At 36.6% G+C, this 24156-nt stretch overlaps 1 protein-coding gene across 4 annotated transcripts in view; it reads right to left on the bottom strand.

Moving 5' to 3' along the window:
* arhgef10 (Rho guanine nucleotide exchange factor (GEF) 10) overlaps positions 1-24156 on the bottom strand; it is a 48278-nt gene that overhangs the window by 7034 nt on the left and 17088 nt on the right. For 3 of the 4 annotated variants that reach the window (XM_079852782.1, XM_079852784.1, XM_079852785.1), the window contains 20 exons: positions 23711-23898; positions 22149-22265; positions 21322-21433; positions 21098-21207; positions 20262-20339; positions 19926-20105; positions 19452-19568; positions 18552-18644; positions 18109-18279; positions 16097-16242; positions 15749-15939; positions 11828-11943; positions 11592-11719; positions 9535-9635; positions 9057-9178; positions 8889-8975; positions 8192-8403; positions 7916-8073; positions 5303-5445; positions 4094-4268 (listed from right to left, as the gene is read on the bottom strand). In XM_079852782.1, the coding sequence (XP_079708908.1) occupies positions 4094-4268; positions 5303-5445; positions 7916-8073; positions 8192-8403; positions 8889-8975; positions 9057-9178; positions 9535-9635; positions 11592-11719; positions 11828-11943; positions 15749-15939; positions 16097-16242; positions 18109-18279; positions 18552-18644; positions 19452-19568; positions 19926-20105; positions 20262-20339; positions 21098-21207; positions 21322-21433; positions 22149-22265; positions 23711-23898 (2745 nt within the window). The remainder of the gene's footprint in view (positions 1-4093; positions 4269-5302; positions 5446-7915; positions 8074-8191; positions 8404-8888; positions 8976-9056; positions 9179-9534; positions 9636-11591; positions 11720-11827; positions 11944-15748; positions 15940-16096; positions 16243-18108; positions 18280-18551; positions 18645-19451; positions 19569-19925; positions 20106-20261; positions 20340-21097; positions 21208-21321; positions 21434-22148; positions 22266-23710; positions 23899-24156) is intronic. The other variant, XM_079852783.1, reaches the window with a different exon arrangement.

The following is a 24156-nucleotide window of genomic DNA, read 5'->3' as shown; positions in this document are numbered from 1 at the left end:
CTATTAAACTAAAATATTAAGGGTCCTAATTATCACTTAGATAAAATATGAAATGAACATGTTAAAATACATGACTTTAATGCACTGCTGCAAGTAGCAGTGAATCAGTTTCAGGGAACTACAGTTGCGGTCAGAGACACACCCTTTTTCTCTCACACAGGAAGTCCTTCTTGTGGCTGATGTCTCCATGAAGACAGTTTCCTGTGTGGCAAACTGCTGCATGAGTTCATGGTGAGGGACTGCTGAACTCTCCTCGACCCAACCACATTTTCCTTCAAACATTTGATCTTAGGGGAAAAAAACCCTCCCAATCCAAACAAAACACTGTGAAAGAGCTGATAAAGCAGTTTCCTCTTCTAATGAAGGTCAGGATGAATATTATTAGCACAGACTGTTCTAAACAAATCCCTGATGTATCAAATAGTGGATAAGAAAAACATTGTTCTACAGCTATACAGGAGCAAGAGGCCTTTTGCAATGTTCCTAACTTCCTGCTGAACATACGATAAGGAGTGGGGATCATTATTATTAGTGCTGTAATATCGATTTATCGCGATTAATTGCGTCATAAAAGTTTTTGTTCATATAATATATAATACACACACACACACACTATATAAACAAAAATGTTTATGTTAGAATGCGATTAATCAAGATTAATTGATTTGAAAGCATATTAATTGTTATTACTACTAAATAAAAAATATTAAACAAAATAAGAACTATTACTATTGTGTTTCCTTGTAAAATAACAAAAAAAAAATCAAGTATTTAAGAAAAATAATATAATATTTTTATTTTACAGTACAGCTGTAAGTCTTAATTTTTAAGCAATTATTTTGGTGAAAAACTGCAGGAAGCACGGACAACGGCAAGTTTCCGCATTGTTTTGTATTGAAATGTATTAGAAGTTATTTTGAAAAACGTTCCCTTTTTTGGTGAACTCACAGCACTAAAGACAGTAATGATTAAAGTTCAGTCAACTTCCCTAGTGACCAATCAGTTTGCATATAAATAACAGACTGCTTTCAGAGAGCTTAAAGAGTTTGCCGTCATTTATTTAAATTCCCCAAAGTAACATAGTTACGAATAATGATTCAATCAATTTCCAGGTCTAGAACATTATACAGACATTAGACATAAAGAGAAAACAAGATACAACATATTCAGTGAGGAACCCCCAACACACAGTCAGAGAGTGCCTGGACTCTCCAGTCACTATGGAGATTTAAATAAAGCTCCTTTATTCAGCTCTGGAGAATAAAGAAACAGCTCTCTTCTTAACAGAGCACGTGCACTGAGTGACTCAAACCCCATCTATACATTTAATGCATCTGATTCAATTACCAGATAAGCTGTCATGTTAAAACACACCTCTACATCTCTCAATTCTAAATTTGATGATAGATAGATGATAAAGTCAGATGATGTTACAGTGCACATGTGCCAGAAAAAACACAATATCACTCCAGTGTGCCATTTCCATTTTCTACTATTGTGTTAAATATTTCACATGAACCTGCCCCCTAAATGGTACATGAAAATGATATAAGATGCAATATGGACCAAAACTAATGCCGTTTAATCAAACGTCTGACTATGCAAGACTAAGTTCTCTTTGACTGCATTTTACCAATCACTCAAGAGAAGACATTTCAACAGAGATTACAGATTACAGCTTCAGTCCTAAACCCAGCTGGTGTTAAAGTGGCCACCGTGCCTGCTGCCTGACTGACATGCGACTGACACGGGGGGTTATTTTGGGAATATTTGGTGAGGATTATTAAAGCCCGATGTGGACTTTTTAAATCACTGACGTAACGATACACACACATGCATACAAGCATTAAAGCTATTACGAAGCTACCATAAAAAAACAGAAAGACAGAGAGAAAAAAAAGCAATGCTGAGGTCTTCTCAGTGTACTGCTCTTTGAATGGCTTCCTGAACACGTTGACTTGTGTTGAGCTACACAAACGGCCCATTCAGAACTACTAATGAAAATGAAACAAAACCAAATGCTGGAAGAGATCCAAACAACACAACGAGTAGAAATGTGAAATACTGCCACACTAAGGAGAGTCCACCTCTGATTTCCCCTAAAAAGCCTAACTGCAAATAAGGTGTGAAAATCTACATGCTTTTTGTAGAAGGGCAAAAAACTCTTTTTATGACATTCTTATGTTGCTCTAAGGGAAAACAAAATCAGACCAACATGACCTCATTGGAGTAAGAGAACGAACAAAATCTGGTTTTAAAATGTTATACAAGAGGTTACACAATGTTCTGTGATTCTAGAGGAGATGCTGTAATTGACCTCCACATGAAAGAAAAATCACATGAGAAAGAGACACACCCACTCATGATGTCATGTTATGATGTAAACACAGAGCTGTAAATCAGCAGAGACACCTGTAATCTGCCTTTGTCTGGGGACTACAAATGACAGGGAGCTGCCTCTGAGTCTGAGGGCTAATCTTTGTGAATCATAGTGTAGAAGGCAATCATTTTAAACTGATATCATTTGAATTTGCAGTTGAGGAAACAAGAAGGTAAGCGTTGAATTATCACTTCTACTGGTCATCCCTAAAGGGATAGTTCACCCAAAAATGAAAATTGTCATCATTTACTCACCTCATGCTGTTCCAAACCCATTAGACTTTTGTTCATCTTCGGAACACAAATGAAGACATTTCTGTCCCTCCATTGAAAGTCTGTTTACCCAAAAGTCTGATGCTTTAAAATGTTCAAATAGAGAAAAAATAAAATAAATCCTTATGAATTAGAGCTGCACGATTAATTGCAATTTACATGAAATCGCACTTAAACCGATTTGGCTCATTGCGATTATTTTGTATGCGCAGCTTGTCATTAATGCATGGCTCTGTAAACGCTGCTCCATCTAAAACCACTGTGAGTTTGAGTCACTTATAACGTGCATTTGAAAAAGCAACACGCGTCAAACATCTCTCCAAACATGAGAAGCATTTATGAACCTCGTCCAACAAAAGACAACATTTAATAACATGCTTTTACTCCATCCTTCTGTGAGATGATGTGGCTTCTTACACAGAATAAGGCAGTCGTGTGTTTATTAGTCATGTTTAATCAAAGAGTTTCAATCTTCTGTTTATTCAGCTACAGCGATAGGGCTTTCCTGGAATGACGCGCGTTATCGTACTTCAGCAGCGGGGAATATTTGGCGTGTTTGCGTGAGAGCGCCCTCTGGTCTTCAGATGGAGCAGCATTTACTACCGATCAGCCGCACTGCACTGACAAGCTGCGCATAAAATAATCGCAGCCTTTGCCAAATCGCGTGCGGTTTCATTGCGATTCACAGCTCTAATATGAATCAAGTGGCTTAATCCAAGTCTTCTGAAGAGACACGATCATGATGTATGATGAAGGAATTTAAGTTACTTAAAAACTGCTGTGCTGTGTTAAGTTACGGCACTACTGTCATTTATGAATATTTTGAGGTGTGAGTTTTGGGTGAAAGACCTTCAAATGGAAAGACAGAAATCTCTCAGATTTCTTTAAAAATACTGTATCTTCATTTGAGTTCTGAAGATGAACAAAAGTCTTATGGGTTTGAAAGGGTGAGTAAATGATGACAGAATTTTCATTTTTAGGTGAACTATCTCTTTAAGACCTTGCGTAAACCGGGATTTAAACCAATTCCGGCATGGGAGGCGGGCGTGCTAACAAGGACACTAAAGACCACAGATTCTAGTGTCAGAGGTTTGCCTGCACAACCTTAACTAACTGGCCTCTGTTACACTCACCCCCCTAAACCTCACTCCCATCTGGGTCACGGCACCTAAGTTACCCCTCCGGTTCTACTCACATCACACCGAGCAGGATTTGAACCAGCAGGAGTTTCCAGCCACTAGCCTCAGTTGATAGTGCGCCTCATTTCCAGGCGTTTCCAGCCACTAGCCTCAGTTGATAGTGCGCCTCAAGGCCAGGGGAGTGAGGTTTACCCACACAACTCTTACTAGCCGGCCTCCGTTACACTTGGAATATGTATAGGTGAATATTTACAGCACCATCTGTTATGGGTGAGTTCTTGTGTTGACATATCGTACTATACCTGGGAGTATGTTGTTGACGGCTGTGGTTATGTTGATGTCTTGCAGGTGGTCGAGAGTTTCAGTGTGGAAGAGTCGGAGAGTGGAGCCACTGCTAAAGGATATCCAGATCCCCACACCGGCCACCACCATATGGGACACGATCATTCCCTCTTCTTGATGGGCTTCAAACTGACGCTGTCAACACACATACACACAGTTTTTATAAATAAATAAGCATCTAAACTCAAACATACTTTTATACACCAGATTCTGGACTGGGCTGGAAAACACTGGTCTGACTTTGCTTGGCTTCATTTTTGGAAAAGTCTGCCTGTGTAACCTACTCATCTGACGAATGAGGTAACCCAAAAGAAGGTCCAGAGAAGGAAAAGCTGATTCTGATCTGACCCACTTCAGGACGACATTTAGATTCTCACATACTAACTACAGCTTGACGTATTTGCTGGAGCAAACAAATTAACAGGGAACTGCAATGGGAAATTTAACAGGGTTTGTGGAATGCAAATCCCACAAGCACATCAGAACCACAACATTATTAGACTGGAAAAAAAGAGAAACAATCTGGCTCATGCATTTCTGCATATCAAAATCTGTGCTTTTCATCTCATTAAAGATGATCTGAAATTTCACTAATTGCATCACTGATTCATATTTCTTTCCAGCACACCTCGCACATATTCGTCCCTCACTCTCTTCCATTTGAGCCAGTCATTTGACAGTAAGCAGAGCTGTTGAAGGCTAATGAGCTTAGTGATGTTGGCTGGATAACAGGTCAGTGTGTCAGTGTCTGCGTGTAGGACAGAGAAGACATGGCTTTAATATTCTGAGATCACAGCAGGCCTCTCTGTCCCCATGCACTGTGAGAGTGAATGAAGAAAGAAAGAGTTCTCTCTCTCATAAGAGAAATTGCATATCTGTTAGTAGCATCACAGCTTTAGGTCATAAAAATATAGACCCACACATATCTTCAAATATGCAAATAATAGCCCTGTTTCCATTCAGAACCTTTTTCTTATGTTGACTTTTTTTGACTGGTGTTTCCAGTAAAATATGCCTAACAGAATGAAGTCCTACAGATATTTGGATTTTATAGTAAGAAAGGGATTATGGTAGACTGTACCACTGTTTGCTGAACAAATACTTGGTCGTCTAAGTAGAAACGCTGATCAAAACAGGTGTGCAGAAATGTGTGTAAAGTGCTGTACTACCTCCACAGTGTGTGTCTGTGTGCTGATGATGAAGATCTGCCCTCCTGATGAGGCCCAGACGTGTTCACCCACCACCAGCAGGGCTTTAACCGGCAACACTCCCAACTTCAGCATACGGGCCCCTGACTCGACCCAGGAACCGTCTGTGAGGGCGAGAAAAGACAATCTGAATCTCAGATATTACTGTATATAAATACAAAGAGAAGATTAGGGCTTGTGAACATTGGATGTGAGAGATTTTGTGTGAGAAAGAAATCAGGTTAAAGGTTACAGTGATGTTTGACACACAAAGGGTAGGTCAGATACTACATCCTGTGTTCCTCACCCACACTGTGTGTGTGGGTTTCCTGCAGAAATATAATGACCTCACAGCATTCAGAGAGCAGAATGGAGGCGTGTTGAGTGTTTGTTTAATTCACAAAGGCACGACTGAAGAGAGACCTAACAATCATTAAAGGAGAAAGAACTCCTCTCACAGTGGAAATACTAGTACCACTTTTCCATCAAAATTGTGTTGGATCATCTTTTTTTGGAGCTGGTACCTGTGAACCTCTTTATTTTGAGACACATTCTGACATCCAAAGTAAGCTGATTCAGCAGCACATGCTGCTTTTAATGCAATAGACTGAAGTGTAAATATACAATGGATAATATAATGGCAATCAATTAACACATAGGATATTTATAAGTTAAATAATTTTTATTAAAGAAAGACGGAAGAAAAGTGGCTACAGTCGCTGTGCAATGTGACACTATCATTCAAAAGTTTGTGGATGTTTTTTTAACGTTTTTAAAAGAAAATGCTCACAAAGCCTACATTTATTTGATTAAAACAGTAATATTAAACATGTTGGATATCATTTACACTGACCCATAATAATCTCCACAAATCACTGATAGCCAGCATCTGTTTCTGCCTGTATCATCCCACCCTCCAGCGTATTTGAGTGGATCTTTATTCAGCTTGTTTGCCTCAAGAGAGTTACATAACACCAGCGCCTACACAGCATTCCCGCTGTCTCTTGCTCTGATTCAAATACACTTGTGATGAGAAGTGATGTAAGAGGAAAAGAAGTGTTTTAATGAGGACATACATTTTACTGATCAAATGCCTAGTCATTCTGTATTCAGCTGAATTAGTAAAATGTAAACAAAGACACAAAACACAACCTTCATAATCTGATAATGCTACTGCCGGACGAAAATATCATTGTGTAACTGTGTTCATCTGAAACTGTGCTGCATTTCCGAAATTACTCATCCTGTGAGTATTACTAAACATTAAGTATTACATTACATTAGTTATTACATTATGTGAATGTTAAAGAGCATACTAAAAAGCACACTAACTATTTTTATATGCAGTATTTTTGTACAAATTAGCAGTTTTTATACATGCTGATTTGGTATTCAAGAAACATTTCTCCTTATTATCAATGTTGAAAACAGTTTTAATATTGCTTAATTAGTTGCTTAATATTTTTTGTGGAAACCGATAAAAATTTGTAGCATTCTTTGATGAATAGAAAGTTCAAAGGAACAGCATTTATTTGAAATATAAATGTTTTGTAATGTAACATTATAAGAAAATGTCTTTACCGTCACTTTTGATCAATTTACTGTAATGAGACTGCTGAATAAAAGTTTTAATTTAAAAAAAGACTGACTTTTCAACATTATATACTGTATATACTGTAATAATACATGTGTTCCAACAGTGTTAACCTCATTTGTAACTGTTTTCACCACAGTAAAAAATTGTATGATAAATGAGTTATGACAACATAAGTTATCACACAGTTATACAAGATTCAACTATTTTTTAAGTCAATTTAATTTAATTTAAGTTGAAATGACTTACATTTTTAAGTACAATCAACTTGGATGTTTAAGGCAGCAACTTTCTTTCTTTTTTTTTTTTTTTACAATAGAACAAAAGTAATGGGCAATAATGAATTATGAATAATGCAAATTACTCAATACTAACTTCTAGTTTAATAGTGATGTATAAAAGTTACATCACACTCAAAATCATATATATATATATATAAATCATATATAAATAATTTTTTATATATAAAAAAGCACTGTTCATTGTAAGTTATATGGCTAATCCTAAAACAACAGCATCATTACCAAGAGTATTACACAGTAACCCAACAATATTTATTAAATATCTGTGTCTCTGGCAGCAGAAAACTGGAGTGAGAGTGAAATGGAATATGAGCTTTCCAGAGAGAAAAACAGCTGTGGAAAGAATTAATGAGAGATGGGGTAAAATATTTTTAAACGTCTCGCTTTCCTTGAGAACTTTCCAGAGCACTCCCCGCTGACACCAACTTATATCAGCATTAATTCTGAAGGTTTATTATTTTCTGGTTATTTAAAGGCATAGCCTTGCTGTTAACCAGCAAAACTTAGCTTTGGCTGGTTAATCAAGAAAGCATTGCTGGTTAAGCTAGTCAAGAAGCACACCAGCAACCCATACTGGGTTTTTTACTTTTCCTAATGCCAAAAATAAAGCATTCAACCAAATTTTCGGCATTCATACCCCTTATCATACAGCAATCAACAAGATTCATACAGCAATCACAGCAGAAAGAAACTCCTTACCATCTGCCCTGGAGAAGACAACCAGAGAACCGCTGACCAGGCCTGCATACAGACACCCACTCTTGTACACTAGACACGTGACGCTGGACTTATCAGGGGAGAAGAAGTGCTGTAGACGAACCTTCTTAGCGCGTTGGCTGCTCTTATACACAGATATACTAAAAAGAAAACATAATTTTATCAGGTTAATAGACTGAGCATCACAAGACAACGGGGGGCATCACACCTCCTCTTCATCTATATGGTGTTTGTGGATGTTTTGGATGATGTACACACCTGCCTTCCTCCATGCCCAAGCACACAGTCGGTGTGTCATTAGCTTTCCGATCCTCAGGCTTTCCCTCTCCGTTTTCCACGGGCTCATCCAGAGGCACAAACGTCATGCAGAGAATACGCGACTCCACATTAAAACACTCTGTCACTTTGGGATTTGAGTTCTGCAACGCCACAATGGAGACCTGACCCATGTGATTGGTGCAGCTGGCCACCTGAAAAGAAAGAGAAGTTGATTTCAGAATCTACACCCCAGTAAAAACTATTCATTGTCCTGCTGAACTGCTAAACAAAACTGATATGAGTACTAAAGTCTGAGGCTTTTTCCAGAGATGAAATAAATATTTTTTCTGAGATTGATGGGACACTTAAAGGAGTGCAGCTCATCACTGTAGGCTCTTACGGTCTTAGAAAAGGGAATGTTTTACGACCTTCTATACACAAAACTACAGCATAAAAGCCTTTAATGCAACCTTGCACTCTCACTGCCCACACAGAACAGTGTTTAATGATGCTTTTAGACTTTAAATCTTCTTTAAAAATAATTGAAAAAAACTTTTAGGTCAAGTACAATTTGGCAACAAACATATACACACACCAGACTGACATATTTGCTCTATAGTGGACTCTAATAAGGAAGCTGGACTGATTTAATATACAAGAATTTGATGTTTAGACTGTAAATTGTCTCCCGACTCACCCACACACATCCATGACCCATAACAGGCAGATCCGCAGTGCTGTCAATGTTCACGTGAGGCTCTGGGTTGTGAACTGCACACTCCACCTAACACAAATACACATTGGTTTCATTTAAACCATTTTTGTTATTATGAGCAATAATGATAATGTAGACATTGTGTGTCACCTTGAACTCCTGTAGTTTGGACATGACCACAGCCATCTGTCTGAGTAAGAGAGGATGGTTCTGCTTCCTCATTTGATTACCATCATCTTCAGCACAAAACCAGCCTTGGATGTTGTCTTCCTCTGTACAAAAACATTACATTAGTGAAGCATTCCTCAGATTCTACAAACCAATGATATTCCCATATGTGTCCTCCAGTTGCCAGTATTATAATCCATTTGTCTGCACTGAAATTTCAGTTCTGGCTCGGCAGAGCGATGATTCACACGCTGAACAATATGAATCCAGATGGCACAATTTTTTAAATATTTTACGAACACGTTTATTTAGAAAATATGTAGGGAACATCATATTAAGATATGTTTAAATATATTTTCAGATGTTTTTGAAGCAGTTTTAGGGCTTTTAAGCCTTAGATCTCTAATTATAGAAGAGTAAAAGACAAAGACAGAATACGGACACAGGAAATGACACGTACGTAGAGCCAATTTAGCCATCTGTAGATTACTGATCCAAGCTTGCTTGATGGATGGACTGAAAGTGTTAAAGACCGCAGTGAAGAACGTGGGTCTACCGTACCTGAAAAGTGAAAATCACAAACAAAGTTCCGATTTTTCTCAGGAAAAGCTTTAACAATAGAAACAATACATGTTTGTCTAGATTCACAGGACATGCATTAGGCGGTATACAAATCTCCTGGGCAGTCTAAATATCTCAGCATGGATTCAGCTGGTCAGACAGCTGGAGAAACAGACAGGGTCCCTTCTGGTTTATAAGGTAACATTGCAGGATATGATTTAACAATTGGCCAGTTTCAATACTAAATCAACAGAACACAGAATTTATAACTTTTCCATATTTTTAAATTGGCAATGAATTTATATTTCAATGACTTTCGAAGAGTCTTTTTAACCGTCTACACAACTTCATAGTGTAGATATAAATAATAGATAACGATCAGAAGCATGTAATCCAGACCACTCCCACCACAAACTCAAAAAAAAAAAGTCAACTGCATACATTTTCCAGCAGTCACAGTGTGTGAGAGAGATTTATGTTATCAGAGAGATTAGTTTGACAGCTGGGAGTCTAAAGATACTCCTATAATCCAGACACTAAAATCCAAGCATACAGTGACAAATAATCGGTGTGTGCGTATGTTTGTGACAACTGCACACTACAAAGCCTCTGATCCACAGGAGGAGGATAATAACAGCACAATATTTCTTTGGGGTCTGATTAGGGATTTGAGGTCATTCTTAAACCACATAAAGTCACATAAGACATGGAAGTTTGATCATTTAAAAGCCTGAGTTCCACGGTTTTAAGAAGTGAATTAAGAAGCCTAAATAAATCTGTTTTGCAATATTTGTGCACCCTAATTAATTAATAATAAAAATAATAATAATAAAAAAAATGGCCCCTAAAATTAACATATGCACATGATAATGCACACTATTAAAAACATTAATTTGTGTCTTGTATGCATAAATTCTGCAATGCAGAAACCAATAGATCCCAATAAATACTAAATACATTAAAACTTAATATTCAGCAATATTACTGATTTGACTGCAGTGACACTATTGAATGAGTCACACTAACTGAACTGAGCTGGATGATGACATCACTGTTACTCCAGAGCTGCTTTATAGCAGAATTGAACTCATTTCATAATTGATGTACTTTACACAGTTATTGACGGAAATGAATCAACCCTGAACTGATTTCAACTGAATAATGACTGTTTACTATTGTCTTTTTAGAGCTGCTTTACAGCAGATTTGAATTCTGTTTGCATCATTGAATCCTTATTTTCCTGTTTATCACTGTAAAGCTGGTTTGAAAATCTAAATCTAAAGTGCTATATAAATAAAGCTGACTTGACTTAAAATACATTTGTTATTTTAAATAATAATTTTTTCATGTTTTAATAATAATAAGAATAAGAATAATTCATTACATTTATATAGCGCTTTTCACTTCACTCAAAGCACTTCACATGGAAGGGGGGAATCTCCTCAGCCACCACCAATGTGGAGCATCCAGCTGGATGAAGCGACGGCAGCCATACTGCGTGATAAAGCCAATCAGTATATGGGGATGATTAGGAGGCCATGATGATGGACAGAGGCCAATGGGCAAATTTGGCAGGATTCCAGGGTTAAACCCCTCTTTTTCGAAGGACCTGGGATTTTTAATGACCACAGAGAGTCAGGGCCTCGGTTTAATGTCTCATCCAAAGAACGGTGCTTTTTGACAGTATAGTGTCCCCATCACTAAACTGGGGCATTAGGACCCAGTAAAATTCAGCTTTGCCATCACAAGAAACAAATTACATTCTAAAAAAAATATTAAAAAAGAAAACAGTTATTTAAAAATTGTAATAACATTTCACATCATTACTGTTTTGACTGTATTTTTAATCAAGTAAATGCAGCCTTGGTGAATATAAGAGACTTCTTTCGTGAACGTTAAAAATAAAAAAACTTTTGGACGGTAGTGTATTAAGGGTCAAGCTGAGGTCACACATACTTGTCTTGTTTCCCTGGTAACTGTAGTTGTATCCTACAGCGATCAGCTGCACGAATCTCCTCCTCTTTCTTTAAAATGAGTCGCTGGAGACCTGAAACCCAGTCCTGAGCAACTGTCCCATTAACATTCTGGAGAGACAGAGAGAGAGAGAGAGAGAGAGTGTGTGTTAAATTGACATAAGTGGCAAGAACTGCGTGCATCCTGGTTTCAGCAAAACAGTGAAATGAACACCTCACCTGATAGTTCCCCTTCAGACTGCTGATCATGGTAGAGATCTGGTTCACCAAACTCAGGTCATGGATCAGGTTCTGTAGGTCCTGGTACAGCTGCCCTGGACCCATATACAATTTATCTGCAAATGAGACACAGCCGATTGAAGTTAAAGTCAAAGTAGTATTGATCATCATCTGAGGATTTTATCCAGCTTATAAAATATCACCATCACAGTACTTTTTGTTTAGTTTGGCTCCATTTTCTACTTTACTTGCTTTGAGCATTACAGTTGAAGTTGATTCTTATTATACAGCGAATCATTAAACACTTGTTCAAATTAGAGTCATAAAGACTGTCCTGTGTGGATCTGACTATCTCCAAAATTTTGTCCCATACAATAGACTGCTTTGTTGCTGCTCTGCTCTTTCAAGATAAAGATAAAGAGAGAGAGAGAGAGAGAGAGAGAGAGAGAGAGAGAGAGAGAGAGAGAGAGAGAGAGAGAGAGAGAGAGAGAGAGAGAGAGAGAGGAGAGAGAGAGAGAGAGAAATGTTGAGTAGAGAGTGAGGGGGAACAGGAGATAAAGAGAGAAAGACAAAAAGAGTATATTTTCTTTTAGGTTAAGCTGAAGTAAAATGGGAGTCTCACATATACACACATTTTCTAAAGTAAATTAAAAACATTTGTAAGCATTTTAAAGTAACTGAAGTGACATGTTCGCTAATAAATATATCAAAATAATGTTGCCATTAGACAGTATTCTATGAAGACCATCTAAATGAGTTCAATAATGTCTGGCAGTACTGTACATCAGCATGCAGGAGGACAAACATAAGCAAGTTTTTTTTGTGAGTTTCAGGTTGCTTTAGCATGGATACACTAAAGAAACATAAGACATGAGGCTCAGGAGGCAGGGGCAGACATAGACTCTGTGTCAATATAAGAACACACACAGTCTGTATTTGGCTGCGTTTGTGTGTTTACTTTTGTTCAGAAGTGTCAGGCTCTGCAAGTATACAACATTTATGCTTTGAAGAGGTGCTTAAAGATGAGTGGAGGAAAAGGATGTTTTATTCTCCTATCTATCTATTGACAGCACTCCAAATGTACAAAAAAATGAGCTCAATGTTAAAATTGACCGGAGTTCTCCTTTAATTCAGTCTTACATACTAATAAACTAGAAAACTAGACAGAACATTTAAACATTTTCAATTTGAATAAAGTTTCTGCAAAATGAATACATGTCAAATGGTGCTCTGGAACTTCTCTGAAACTTTTTCACAGTTTCCAACAGTGACATCACTCTTGGCAGCTTTATTCTCCATGGTTAATTAGAATAGGAAAAGTAAAACGAGAGAGAATAAAGAAAGAAAGGGGCTGGGAATGCAAGAGCTCTTGATTCAGTGCTCTAGTTTGAATCAGAGCAGAATGTGTTTTCAGTAACCATAGAGACAACACCAGTCTTTTTCGACCACGCTGAAAAGTGATTTTTCTATCTCCCAACATTAGAGGAACGGCACAGAGAGTTCGGTGCGTTTCATCTGTCTAAAACTGTAAAAGTGAAACTAGCATTCAGATGAGAATTACTTCTACAGTGTGGGGTTTTTGCATAATGTCTTGTAAAATCCCACCGGAGTCCCTTCTTTTGTCACCTCAGCTGTGCTGAATAGAGCAGACGCAGTGAAACAGGAAAAACAGTCTTTCCTCTTTTGTTCAGCTTCATGAGTCAGTGTGACCCGTTTCCTTTAAACCACAAAAACAGAGCAGACTGCCTCCGAGGAGAGAAAAGACGTCCTCAACGGCAGATGATTTTGAAAAGAATTGTTGTGTCATTAGGGGTCAAGCACTGAAGGGTTGTTTTATTATTATTCTGCGTTTTCTGCATTGGAGTCTATAACAGCTGCTAGAACTGCAGAATCCCCCAAAAAATACATCTCTGTAAATCAGGACAACATTATGAATATTCAGCATGCATTGCATTAAAACCCATATTTACAGATGCGCTGGAACAGCAGGGGGTGAGACAGCAGCCATTTTTAAAACAACTCTGTCTGAAATCCCTGAGGAAACAGGCAATTTACTAAAACAGACGACTTCTAGCTGACTAGCACAGCACTAGCGCTAGCTAGGCGAACACTTTAAAGAATCCTATTTTGCTAGGTATAATGAGGAGAAATGTTGTGTATAACATCCCTTCTTTAAGCAGAAAGAGTTCTCTCTATTATCTTTTCCTCTCCCTATCCCCATCTCTCTTGCTCTCCCTCTAGTTATCTCGGTCTTTCCCGTTCTCCTGACATATTTCCATCAATAATTCATTTTTAAGATCCAACATTAAAAGCCAGACTTCGATGACGATTTTGTCAGATGTGACACTGTCTGGAAAGCACAGTAAACAGTGTCTAACACCAGTGTTTTCAGTGTCATATTTTCCATGGAAACTTTATCTGGATGTGTCAGAAATCTGACCATGTATTTTTCTGAATAATTGTGAGGTTTTTTAAATGTCACATCTCTGCTCATGCACGTTTAAAAATAACATGAGTGTATTGTTGCTTAAGGGTGGTGCAGAATGGATATCTCTCTGAGCACTTCCTCCTATTGCTTCAATCACTTGGCTATGTTAAGTTGTTTGATTATTTTTGAATCAAGCAGACATTTATATCCAAAACAACTTCCAGCACACAACAGCGACAGCGATATTTCATCTGGAAAGCCTCATTTAAGGACACAGTCGGTGGTCTTGGTGGTGATCTCTGTAGTTTATGGCCCACTCTTACGGAACAAAAATATATGAGAATATACAGCAAAATATAATGCGATATATTACATAATACATTTCCATATATAGGAAACTAATGCTTATATTTTTCAATATACTGCAATATATGCATTGACCAAATATTTATAAATGAATACAAAAATAGCATTACATGTAATATTCACAAAGTTTTATCCTTTAATGTGCACATATATTGCACATACATGTTCCCATATAAATGTGAATGCATGTTCACACATATACACACACATTCAAGGAATGAGTTACAACAGATTTCTAGTTCCCAACATGCAGACTGTTAAAGGAGAGCAAATGTTAAAATTAAGTGTTATTTAATGTGTTTTGCTCAATATTGATATATGGGGAATCTGTTAAATCTGTTAGTGTTTAATGCTCTATTATTTTAATAAAAAATGTTTTCTGGTATGTCTGAGTTTTTGGGGTTACCACTATCCTAAAGAGTAGAACCTGTGGTGAAGTTGACGATTGGCCGAAAACCATTACGACTATAATTACTATATTTTAAAAGTAATGGTATCATACAAATAAATAGTTAAAAAATCATATATTGTGATTTCTGGATTTTTTTTTTTTAGATTATGTCTCACAGTGGACATGCACCTACGATGACAATTTCAGACCCCTCCATGATTTCCAAGGGGGAGAACTTGCAAAATAGCAGGGTGTTCAAATACTTATTTTCCTCACTGTATCTGCAGTGTTACACATGCAGTCCCATATCTGATCACGTATACATCTATATATTATGAAGTGGATCACTGAATATAAAATTACATACATTATGATATATTAGTAAATATATTGTCACATATTTTTCAATTAATGAAAGGCGGCAATTCCTTATGTATTATTCAATATATTGTAATATATTAACACAATATATTATTCTGTATATTTTAAAATATACCGTTATTGATCATTCATATATGGGAAATATATTTTCATTCCGCAAGGGCAGCAAGTGCTTGAATGTGAAAAAGTTGAGTTTTTAACCCAGAACCTGAACCACCATTTGACCTTGACCTCCAGTAATACCTGAAAATAACTCTTTGCACCCAGACTCAGACAGATTTTTAGTTACTACGGAAATCTGGCGCAGAGTAGATGTTTTTGAATACATGTTTTTGTGTGTATAACAAGAACTTACTAGGTTTAGCATTGATGACGACTTTATCTCCCGAGTGCAATGGGGGAAATCTGGAGTCACCCATCTCTTCGCTGGAGCCAAACTCCACGACCTCCACAAAACTCAAAGGCACACTCCACTTGAGCAGGAAGCGCTGTCCTGAGGGAACACCTTCACCTCCAGCTCCCACACTCACACCATCCTGAGAGGGGCTGGATGAGAGAAACACTGGTTTACTCAGATAGAGGAGGGATTTGTGTGGAGGAAGAAGGTTTAACTCTAAATATCCAGGATTAGATGTTTTCTGAGTGATGCTGTGCTAAACAGTTTAGACTGACAGTTATTGCAGATAATGTGTAATGGTCATACCGCTGGTTGGGGGTGGCACACATGAGAACATCATTCAGAAGAAAGACTCGGCGTTCTTTAGTCTTAATGATCTCCCCACGATCATTATAAACTGTTTCCACCACATCATCAGAACAAATCAGATAACGACTGCCGCTGCTTAGCAGCTGAGAGAGAGAGAGAGAGAGAGAGAGAGAGAGAGAGAGAGAGAGAGAGAGAGAGAGAGAGAGAGAGAGAGAGAGAGAGAGATGAATGGAGAGAGAAGCAGAAACAGCAATAAAAGGGTTGAGCTGGGGATTAAATATTTAAGGGTCCTACTTTGTCACAGTCACTCATCAGATGATCCTGACCACACACATATTTGTCCAATATGGACTGCGAGATGATTTGAGGGGAATAAAATGGACAGTAAAATATGCTAAATACACCTACTTATTATTTCATTATGAAATATTCAAAACATGCCACAGAAGTGTTTTAATCTGTTTGCAACAGAACCTTTCTATTTTTTTTCTACTTTCAATTTTTATGAATTCATGCTTAGCCTTAAGAAAAAATATTCCCCCCTCCACTGAGTGATTATTAGATATGATACATCAATGCAGATTCAGAGGTGTCAGAATTTAACTAAGAAGCAGGCTTGTAAATAAACTGAGTCATTCACTGTACTGTTTTAAGCTTAACTTTCTTCATGTTTGGCTTCAAATGGCTTATTGAAGCTAAAATTATTCAGCGAACAGAGATACACGTTTTCAGTATTATTGTTTGATTAATATTCCCATTTACCGATTTTTTAACAATGTTTTTGAAAGAGGTATTTTATGGCTGCATTTATTTGATCGAAATTACAGTAAAACAGTGAAATATATTCAAATAATATTTTAAAATAAGTAATTTAATCATACAATGGCAAAGCTTTTGCGGAAACCCTGATAATATTTTAAGGATTCTTTGATGAATAGAAGTTCAAAAGAAAAGCATTTATTTGAAAATTAAACCTACCTTTTCAAACATTATAAATGTTTTAATCTCAATTAATGTTGATCAATTTAATGCACTCTGAATAAAAGTATTAATTTCTAAAAAAAAAAAAAAAAAAAAAAAAAAAAAAAACCTTTCTAACCACTAACTGTTGAAATGTATATAATCTAAAAAAGTCTGGTATATGACATATCTTTTTGTTTTACTCCAGTGTTGGTTCTTGAAGCTGCTGGTTAATAGTTGATTAAAGCCTTTATTAGCTTTAGGAGAGCATGTGTCATGTATGTGCTCCTCATGGGTATACTATGGTATACTATAGACCTTATGCACCAGAGAAACGAGGGCGCCGCCATCTTTAGAATATTGTCTTTGAACTTCCGTTTTTCCAGTCGCTCTGTATATTTCTATGGCATTGCTGTCCAGGAGTAATTAGCTTTTGAAGTGGATTTACTTAATATAAAGTTAACAAAAGTTAACGAAAGTTATCATGAGGATTGTAATGTTTAAACCAGATGTCTTAACAAATGTCAGTAGACCGGGAAGATTTTAAAACGAGCCGCTTATTCATAAATACGCAATATCGCTGTGAAAATAAAACCGGAAGTCAAAAGACAACGAGCGCAGCGCTGAAAAGGGGCGGGGCTACATAAGGTCTATAGTTTAACAAAAATCATTGGATGCCATTTTGTCTATCTAAAATCCAAAATGCGTTTCATACCTTATGTTAGATGGAAATTAAACTTACTGTAAGTATATTTAGAGAAAAAAAACCACCTATCCATCCACAAGAAAGAGCAAGCAGTCAAAGAGTGCAAAGTTAAGCAAAATATATCAGAGCCCCAGATGGTGTGGACTGTTCAAGCTGGTTCTGTTTACAGTATTGGCTCAGTACTGACTTCATATGAGTGACAGCAGGGCTCAGACACACTCTAGGTTTAACTGCGCTGTGTGAAACTCCCAAATGTCAAATGACATATTTGACTAAGCACCCACACGTTCATGCAACGGGTTTGAGGTGTAACTGCGATCAATCAGCAGAGGGGCTGCAGTACCTTGTTGAGGTAATGTTCATTCATAGCCTTAGCAATGTGTCTGATCTCACAGCGCTGGTCGGCTTCTCTTTTCCTCTCGTTTAATTTTTCGGCAAGCGTTTCCAGTTCAGTGAGAGCCATCTGAAGCGGAAGACGATCGGGATGGCCCACTGGTGTGTTTTTTAACATGTCCTACAAAGAGACGCAGAAGATGTTATAGTAGCCTGTGAAAATTACAACAAAAGAAAAATGGAGTGAATGAAAACCTAATCGTCAATGAAAGTTTTGTCTTTTATGTGAGTTCATGAACTACATGAAAGTGACTCTTGATGTGATGTGGATGAGAAAGAAAAAGGCGCCCTCTTCAGGAGATGTCAAGATATTTTTTTGCAATGAGTGTAACTGGAGCACATGTAATTTCTTAATATTAACAGTACTGAAAGAGCGTGTGAGGTAAGACCCACTTGCAGCAGCAGTATAAACTGAGGGAACCGTTGAATAGGCTTCATCATCAGTCCATAGAGGGTCAGATGGTCTCTGTTAGTCTCCTGACGGTGCTGTGAACATAACACAAATAGCATGAATAATCTTAGAGCTTCTTCTGCTTACCAAAGCTGCACTTATTTGATCAAATATACAGTAAAAACAGAAATATTATGAATTATTATTCTTATTATTTAAAATAACTGATTTTCTATTTGAAAATATTTCAAAATGCAATTTATTCCTGTGATGCAAAGCTGAATTTTCAGCATCATTACTCCAGTCTTCAGTGTCACATGATCCTTCAGAAATCATTTGAATATGCTGATTTGTTGCTGAAGTAACATTTCTTATTATTATCAATTGTGAAAACAGCTGTGCCGCTTAATATATTTGTAGGAAACGTGAAGCATTTTTTCAGGATTCTTTGAAGAATTAAAAGTTATTTATAAAAAAAAATATTGTAACAATGTAAATGCCTTTACTATCACTTTTGATCAATTTAATGCATCCTTGTCATATTTGTACTTTTTGATCACATTGATTATTGTTTAAAGGAACAATATTACATTTACACCGAGTAGTTTTTATTTTTGCAATCCAGTCAAACACTGCCGGCACCCACTTTTGATGAGCATTTGACCTGAATGTGTAAATTCACCATTGAGATCATCATCATATTTTGCAACCATATTGGCCGATTTTGGATATTTCTTTTAATTCTGCCCGTTTTAGGATTAGGGTTAGGATATGAAACAGATTATCATCTAAATAAGGTTTAAGACTAATTATAGTGAATTACATAACAGAAAAGTACAAAACTGTTTGACATGTAATTACTGCACCACAGGAACATTCAGGACTCTTTTGGGATGTCTAACCTTGAGAAAGTCGAGGAAACAGGGCTTAGATGCACACGCCTTGCGCACCACTCCCATTGCCAAGCTGAAGTTATTCACATACTCACTGTAAGCGTCCAACACCATAGACTTAGAAAACTGCAGAAGAGACAGAGGTGACGGCACAAATATAAGAGTGAAAACCATGATACTTTTAAATGGGATAATTTCTCTCATGAACTATAGGTTTTTTACTGTTGAAGATTACTTTGAGACACACATAACCTCACAACAGATGGTTAAGGGTGGAGAAGGTTTGTACATGTAAAAAACATAAAAGTTTAGGATTTAAGACTTTAGAGGCATGATGTTCATGCAGTTGTTTTCGCTTAGAAATAGATGCATTAAAACTCTTAAACTCTAAAACTTGAAAAAGTAACTGAATCTTCAAGATGATCAGTGCTGTGTATGTCCTCCCACAACAAATCAATTAAATCATAAAATCAGATATCTCACCGACGCTACAAACACATCTCCGATCATCTCCAGCTCGTCCCAGTCAGACACACGACTGGCCAGCGCCATCTGGAACAGGGCATGGCACTGCAAGATCTCCCGAATCCGATAAAACACCACCTTAAGCTTGCGGTCGCTCAGTAACCGAGGCTCAATCTCTACAAGTGGTTTCTCATATTGCTGTTTTGTGCAAAGAAAAAAAATTATTTACTTTATTGGATGATGAATATGTGCAGACAGTCAAATGACAAAAGGTTTTAAATGGCATTGCATTTAAAAACAAATTCTCCACTGCAATGTAAAGCAGCACAGGTAAAACAGACAAAAATAGTAAACCTCTAAAATTCTCTTCAGAGCTTCCAGATAGTTCTTCTCACTCTCTAGAATCATCTCCAGAATGCATCTCCTCATCACCTGTTCATGCACACAGAAAAACAAATGTACAAGGGCACTTCAGTCAGACTCAGAAAATGTATGAACGTCTGCACATTAAATAACAAAACATAAAAACCAACTGGCTTTTAAAAAAAAAAGAAATATTGCACAAACACTTTTTAAGCAAAACCTAAACTTTAAGCAGAAGGATTACTTCATTCACTACTGATGCCATCTGTATGATGTTTTTAATGTTTTGCAAAGAAGCTGCATTTAATTGAGCAAAAATACTGTAAAAACAGTAATATTTTGAAATGTTATTACAATTAAAAATAGCTGTTTTCTGTTTTAATACATTTTAAAATGTAATTTATTCCTGTGACTGGAAAGCCCGTAATTTTAGCAGCCATTACTCCAATATGCTGATTTGGTGCTTAAGAAACATTTCTTATTATTATCAATGTTGAAAACAGTTGTGCTGCTTAATATTGGAATAGTATGTGGATAATAATATGTGGAATGTGATATTTTGTTCAGGATTATCTGAAAAAAATGGAAAGAATGGCATTTATTTGCATTTATTTTTAACAGAAATCTTTTATAATAATGTAAAAGTCTTTACTGTCACTTTTGATCAATCGAACACATCCTTATTGAATAAAAGTATTAATAGTAAATAAAATCCTTACTGACGCCAAACTTTTGTGTGTATATAGTATGTATACTACTACACACACACACACACACACACTCACTCAAACACACTTTTAAGTTGGTTAAAAGTTGGTAAAAAGTACCTGGTGTTGAGAAAGCCCATCAGGTGCGGGTCTCAGCACTGGGTCAACATTAAAACACTCCACCTCGATGAACAGATCTGACTCTTCATCAAAACAGCTGGGTTTCTTCTCTGAGGAAAGAATGATGGATTCATCAAATAAATTAAACAGAAGAAGCATATTAATCAAGATGACAATCCTCTGTGAATTCATTACATTGGAGGTTGTACTATTTGTGCTCTTACCATAACAGAGAGATCTGGTGCGGATGAAAGATCGTCCCTTTCTCACCGCGGCTTTGGTTTTTTGCAGACCATCTTTAGTTCCATCTTTAGCTGCTTTTACAAGCCGCTGCATCTGTAGCACATGCAACATCATTTAGGAGTGAGCTCACAAAATCTGTGCAGATCTTATTGAATAAGATGGAGGTTTTGTGCAGAAAACCCGGACGCAAAAGCGGAGCAACTCTTTAGTGAATTCACCCCTGATATTTCATATCAATTTGATAGGAATTAACAAGATGAACCCATCACCATGGAGAAGAACTATCCAACTTGAACATAGGATCTCAAAAAACAACAAAAAACATGCATCCTAACTAAATTATGTTGTGAATGAACACACAATGAAAAGATCGACACAGACACCACATGGGTAAAATGAGAGATGAGGGAACATGAAGTCTGATGGATAAATAAGAGAAACAACAACTGCAACTGCAAATCTGTGCATGCAGAACTCAACAGATTTTTTCTGATTCAAAGTCCCTTTATTCAAATATTTAATAAATGTTGTGCCCTGCTGTGGCAGTCACTGAGGGGGAAAAAATCATATACCAACAATTTTAAACACAGAATGACATGCGAAGCCACACATGAAGTGAAGATGAATGAGGTCAAAATGTGTACAACATTCAGTTTCCACAGATGACAACAGTTATATCTATGGAGATGCAAACAGATGTTTAGTGGGGATGACGGAGGTCAGAGGAAGCCCACCACCAGCACTAGCACAGAGAAGAAAGAGCACCTCTAGAGACGTCAGGCTAACATACACGCTCTTGTTCTTTTACCTTCTGCTCGTGTTTGTGTTTGAGCTGCTGTAGCTCTACTGTTCCCACTGTGTTTGCCATGAGATCTCGCATCTTTCTCTCATAGTGCTCTTTCAAACGCGTCAGATCTTCAGACAGCTGAACAGGGGGCAGAGAACGAGTTACTGCATAACTCCATCATTCCCTTGTTTGATTTAGAAACTCACTCCGTTAATATTCTTAATGTCTATGTGGCATGCTATTGTTTACCATACAAAATAACAGGGGTGCACTGACAATAAAATTCCATAATATTTCAATAATAATTTGACAATTATTTCTATAATAATTTTTTCCCCCTGTTATGGGTCGATGACCAATATTAAAAATACTATTAAAAACACTACCATAAAAAAACTAATATATATATATATATATATATATATATATATATATATATATATATATATATATATATATATATATATATATAAATAAACAAACATCAAAAGAATCAAATTAATTCTTAAATAAAAAATAAATAAATATTTTAAGTAGTGCTATCAAATCGATTAATCCTGATTAATAGCATCTAACAAAAGTTTGTTTGTATAATATAAAATGTGCGTATATACTGTATATATTATATATTTGTGTGTGCATGTACATATACACACATGCGCTCTCTCACTCTCTCTCACACACACACACACATTTGCAAACATAGGTGCACACACACATATAATATAAAATAATATATAATATAAAAACACACACATAATATATATTAAACAAATTATATATATATATATATATATATATATATATATATATATATATATATATATATAAAAATAAATGTAATACTATATATATATATATATATATATATATATATATATATATATATAAGGTGTGTGTACTATACTATATATACACACATATATTATATAAACAAATACTTTTGTTAGATTCAATTAATCACAATTAATCGAATTGACAGAGCATTCATTTGAAGTAATATTAAGTATAAAATTGTGACATAAGAAAAAACTTTTGTTGGTTGCAAACAATGGCATGCCAGAAATATGATTCATAAATATTACATATGATTCTAAATATTAAAATCTTTGTATAAAAGAATTTCATTATGGGCGCTTCTTTACAATGAATCTTAGACCTTAGACCTTACACACACACACGCACACACATACACACTCTTAAACTCTTACAAATCCCTCTCTCAAAAAAGGTTTCAAATGATCTGACTCTAAATTTGTTCTGCCAGTTCAAAAATAAACCAATTCCCTGGCCAGACTTTGAAATAAACACATACACACACTCACTCAAATAAACCTCCTCTACTAAATCAGCGGCTACACATACAAACAAAACCAAAACCATTATGGGCAGATTAAAGACTTTTCTCACTGTTTTTAAATATTAGTGTGGGCAAATGATAAAAAAACCAATGATCCAGACATCAGATCTGACTACACTGACACAATGTTCACACCAAAGAAACAGCTGCATTTTATACTACAGAGAAAAAAAGAAGAAGAGAGAAAGAATGAGAGTGAGACAGTGGTAGTGTAAATACACACATGTGTTTTCTTGCTGGGTGCACGGCCCCTGACGAAGGCATCTGGGAGACCGTTCTCTCCATGTCCGTTCTCTGTGTCACTGGCTTCCTCATAGCTCTCAAACTCACTGGAGCTCCAGCCGTTGTCCAGCGAGCTGCTGCCGCCCTCCTCCCCGAACTCAACATCATCATAGATCATCTCATCTGGGTCTGACATGCACACAGTTTTCACATTTTACAAAAAACAGTCCAAATTCATTCCCTAATGACTGTCATCAGCCATAACAGCAGAGCTGTCAGTCACATGACACTGTCTTATTGCTGAGAGGGCAAATTTTACTCTCAGTTTTCATTTCACTCACATTTCCATAGCCAGGCTGCAGGGGTGGGGGATTTACAGATACAATTCTGGATCTATCAACTAATCTGAATTTGAATATAATTATTAATAATTGTAGTTATTAAAAA

Source organism: Squalius cephalus, assembly GCF_949319135.1.
Source record: "Squalius cephalus genome assembly, chromosome: 20".
NCBI lineage: Eukaryota > Metazoa > Chordata > Actinopteri > Cypriniformes > Leuciscidae > Squalius > Squalius cephalus.
The sequence above is the reverse complement of the archived record's forward strand: the minus strand, read 5'-3'. Positions and strand labels throughout refer to the sequence as shown.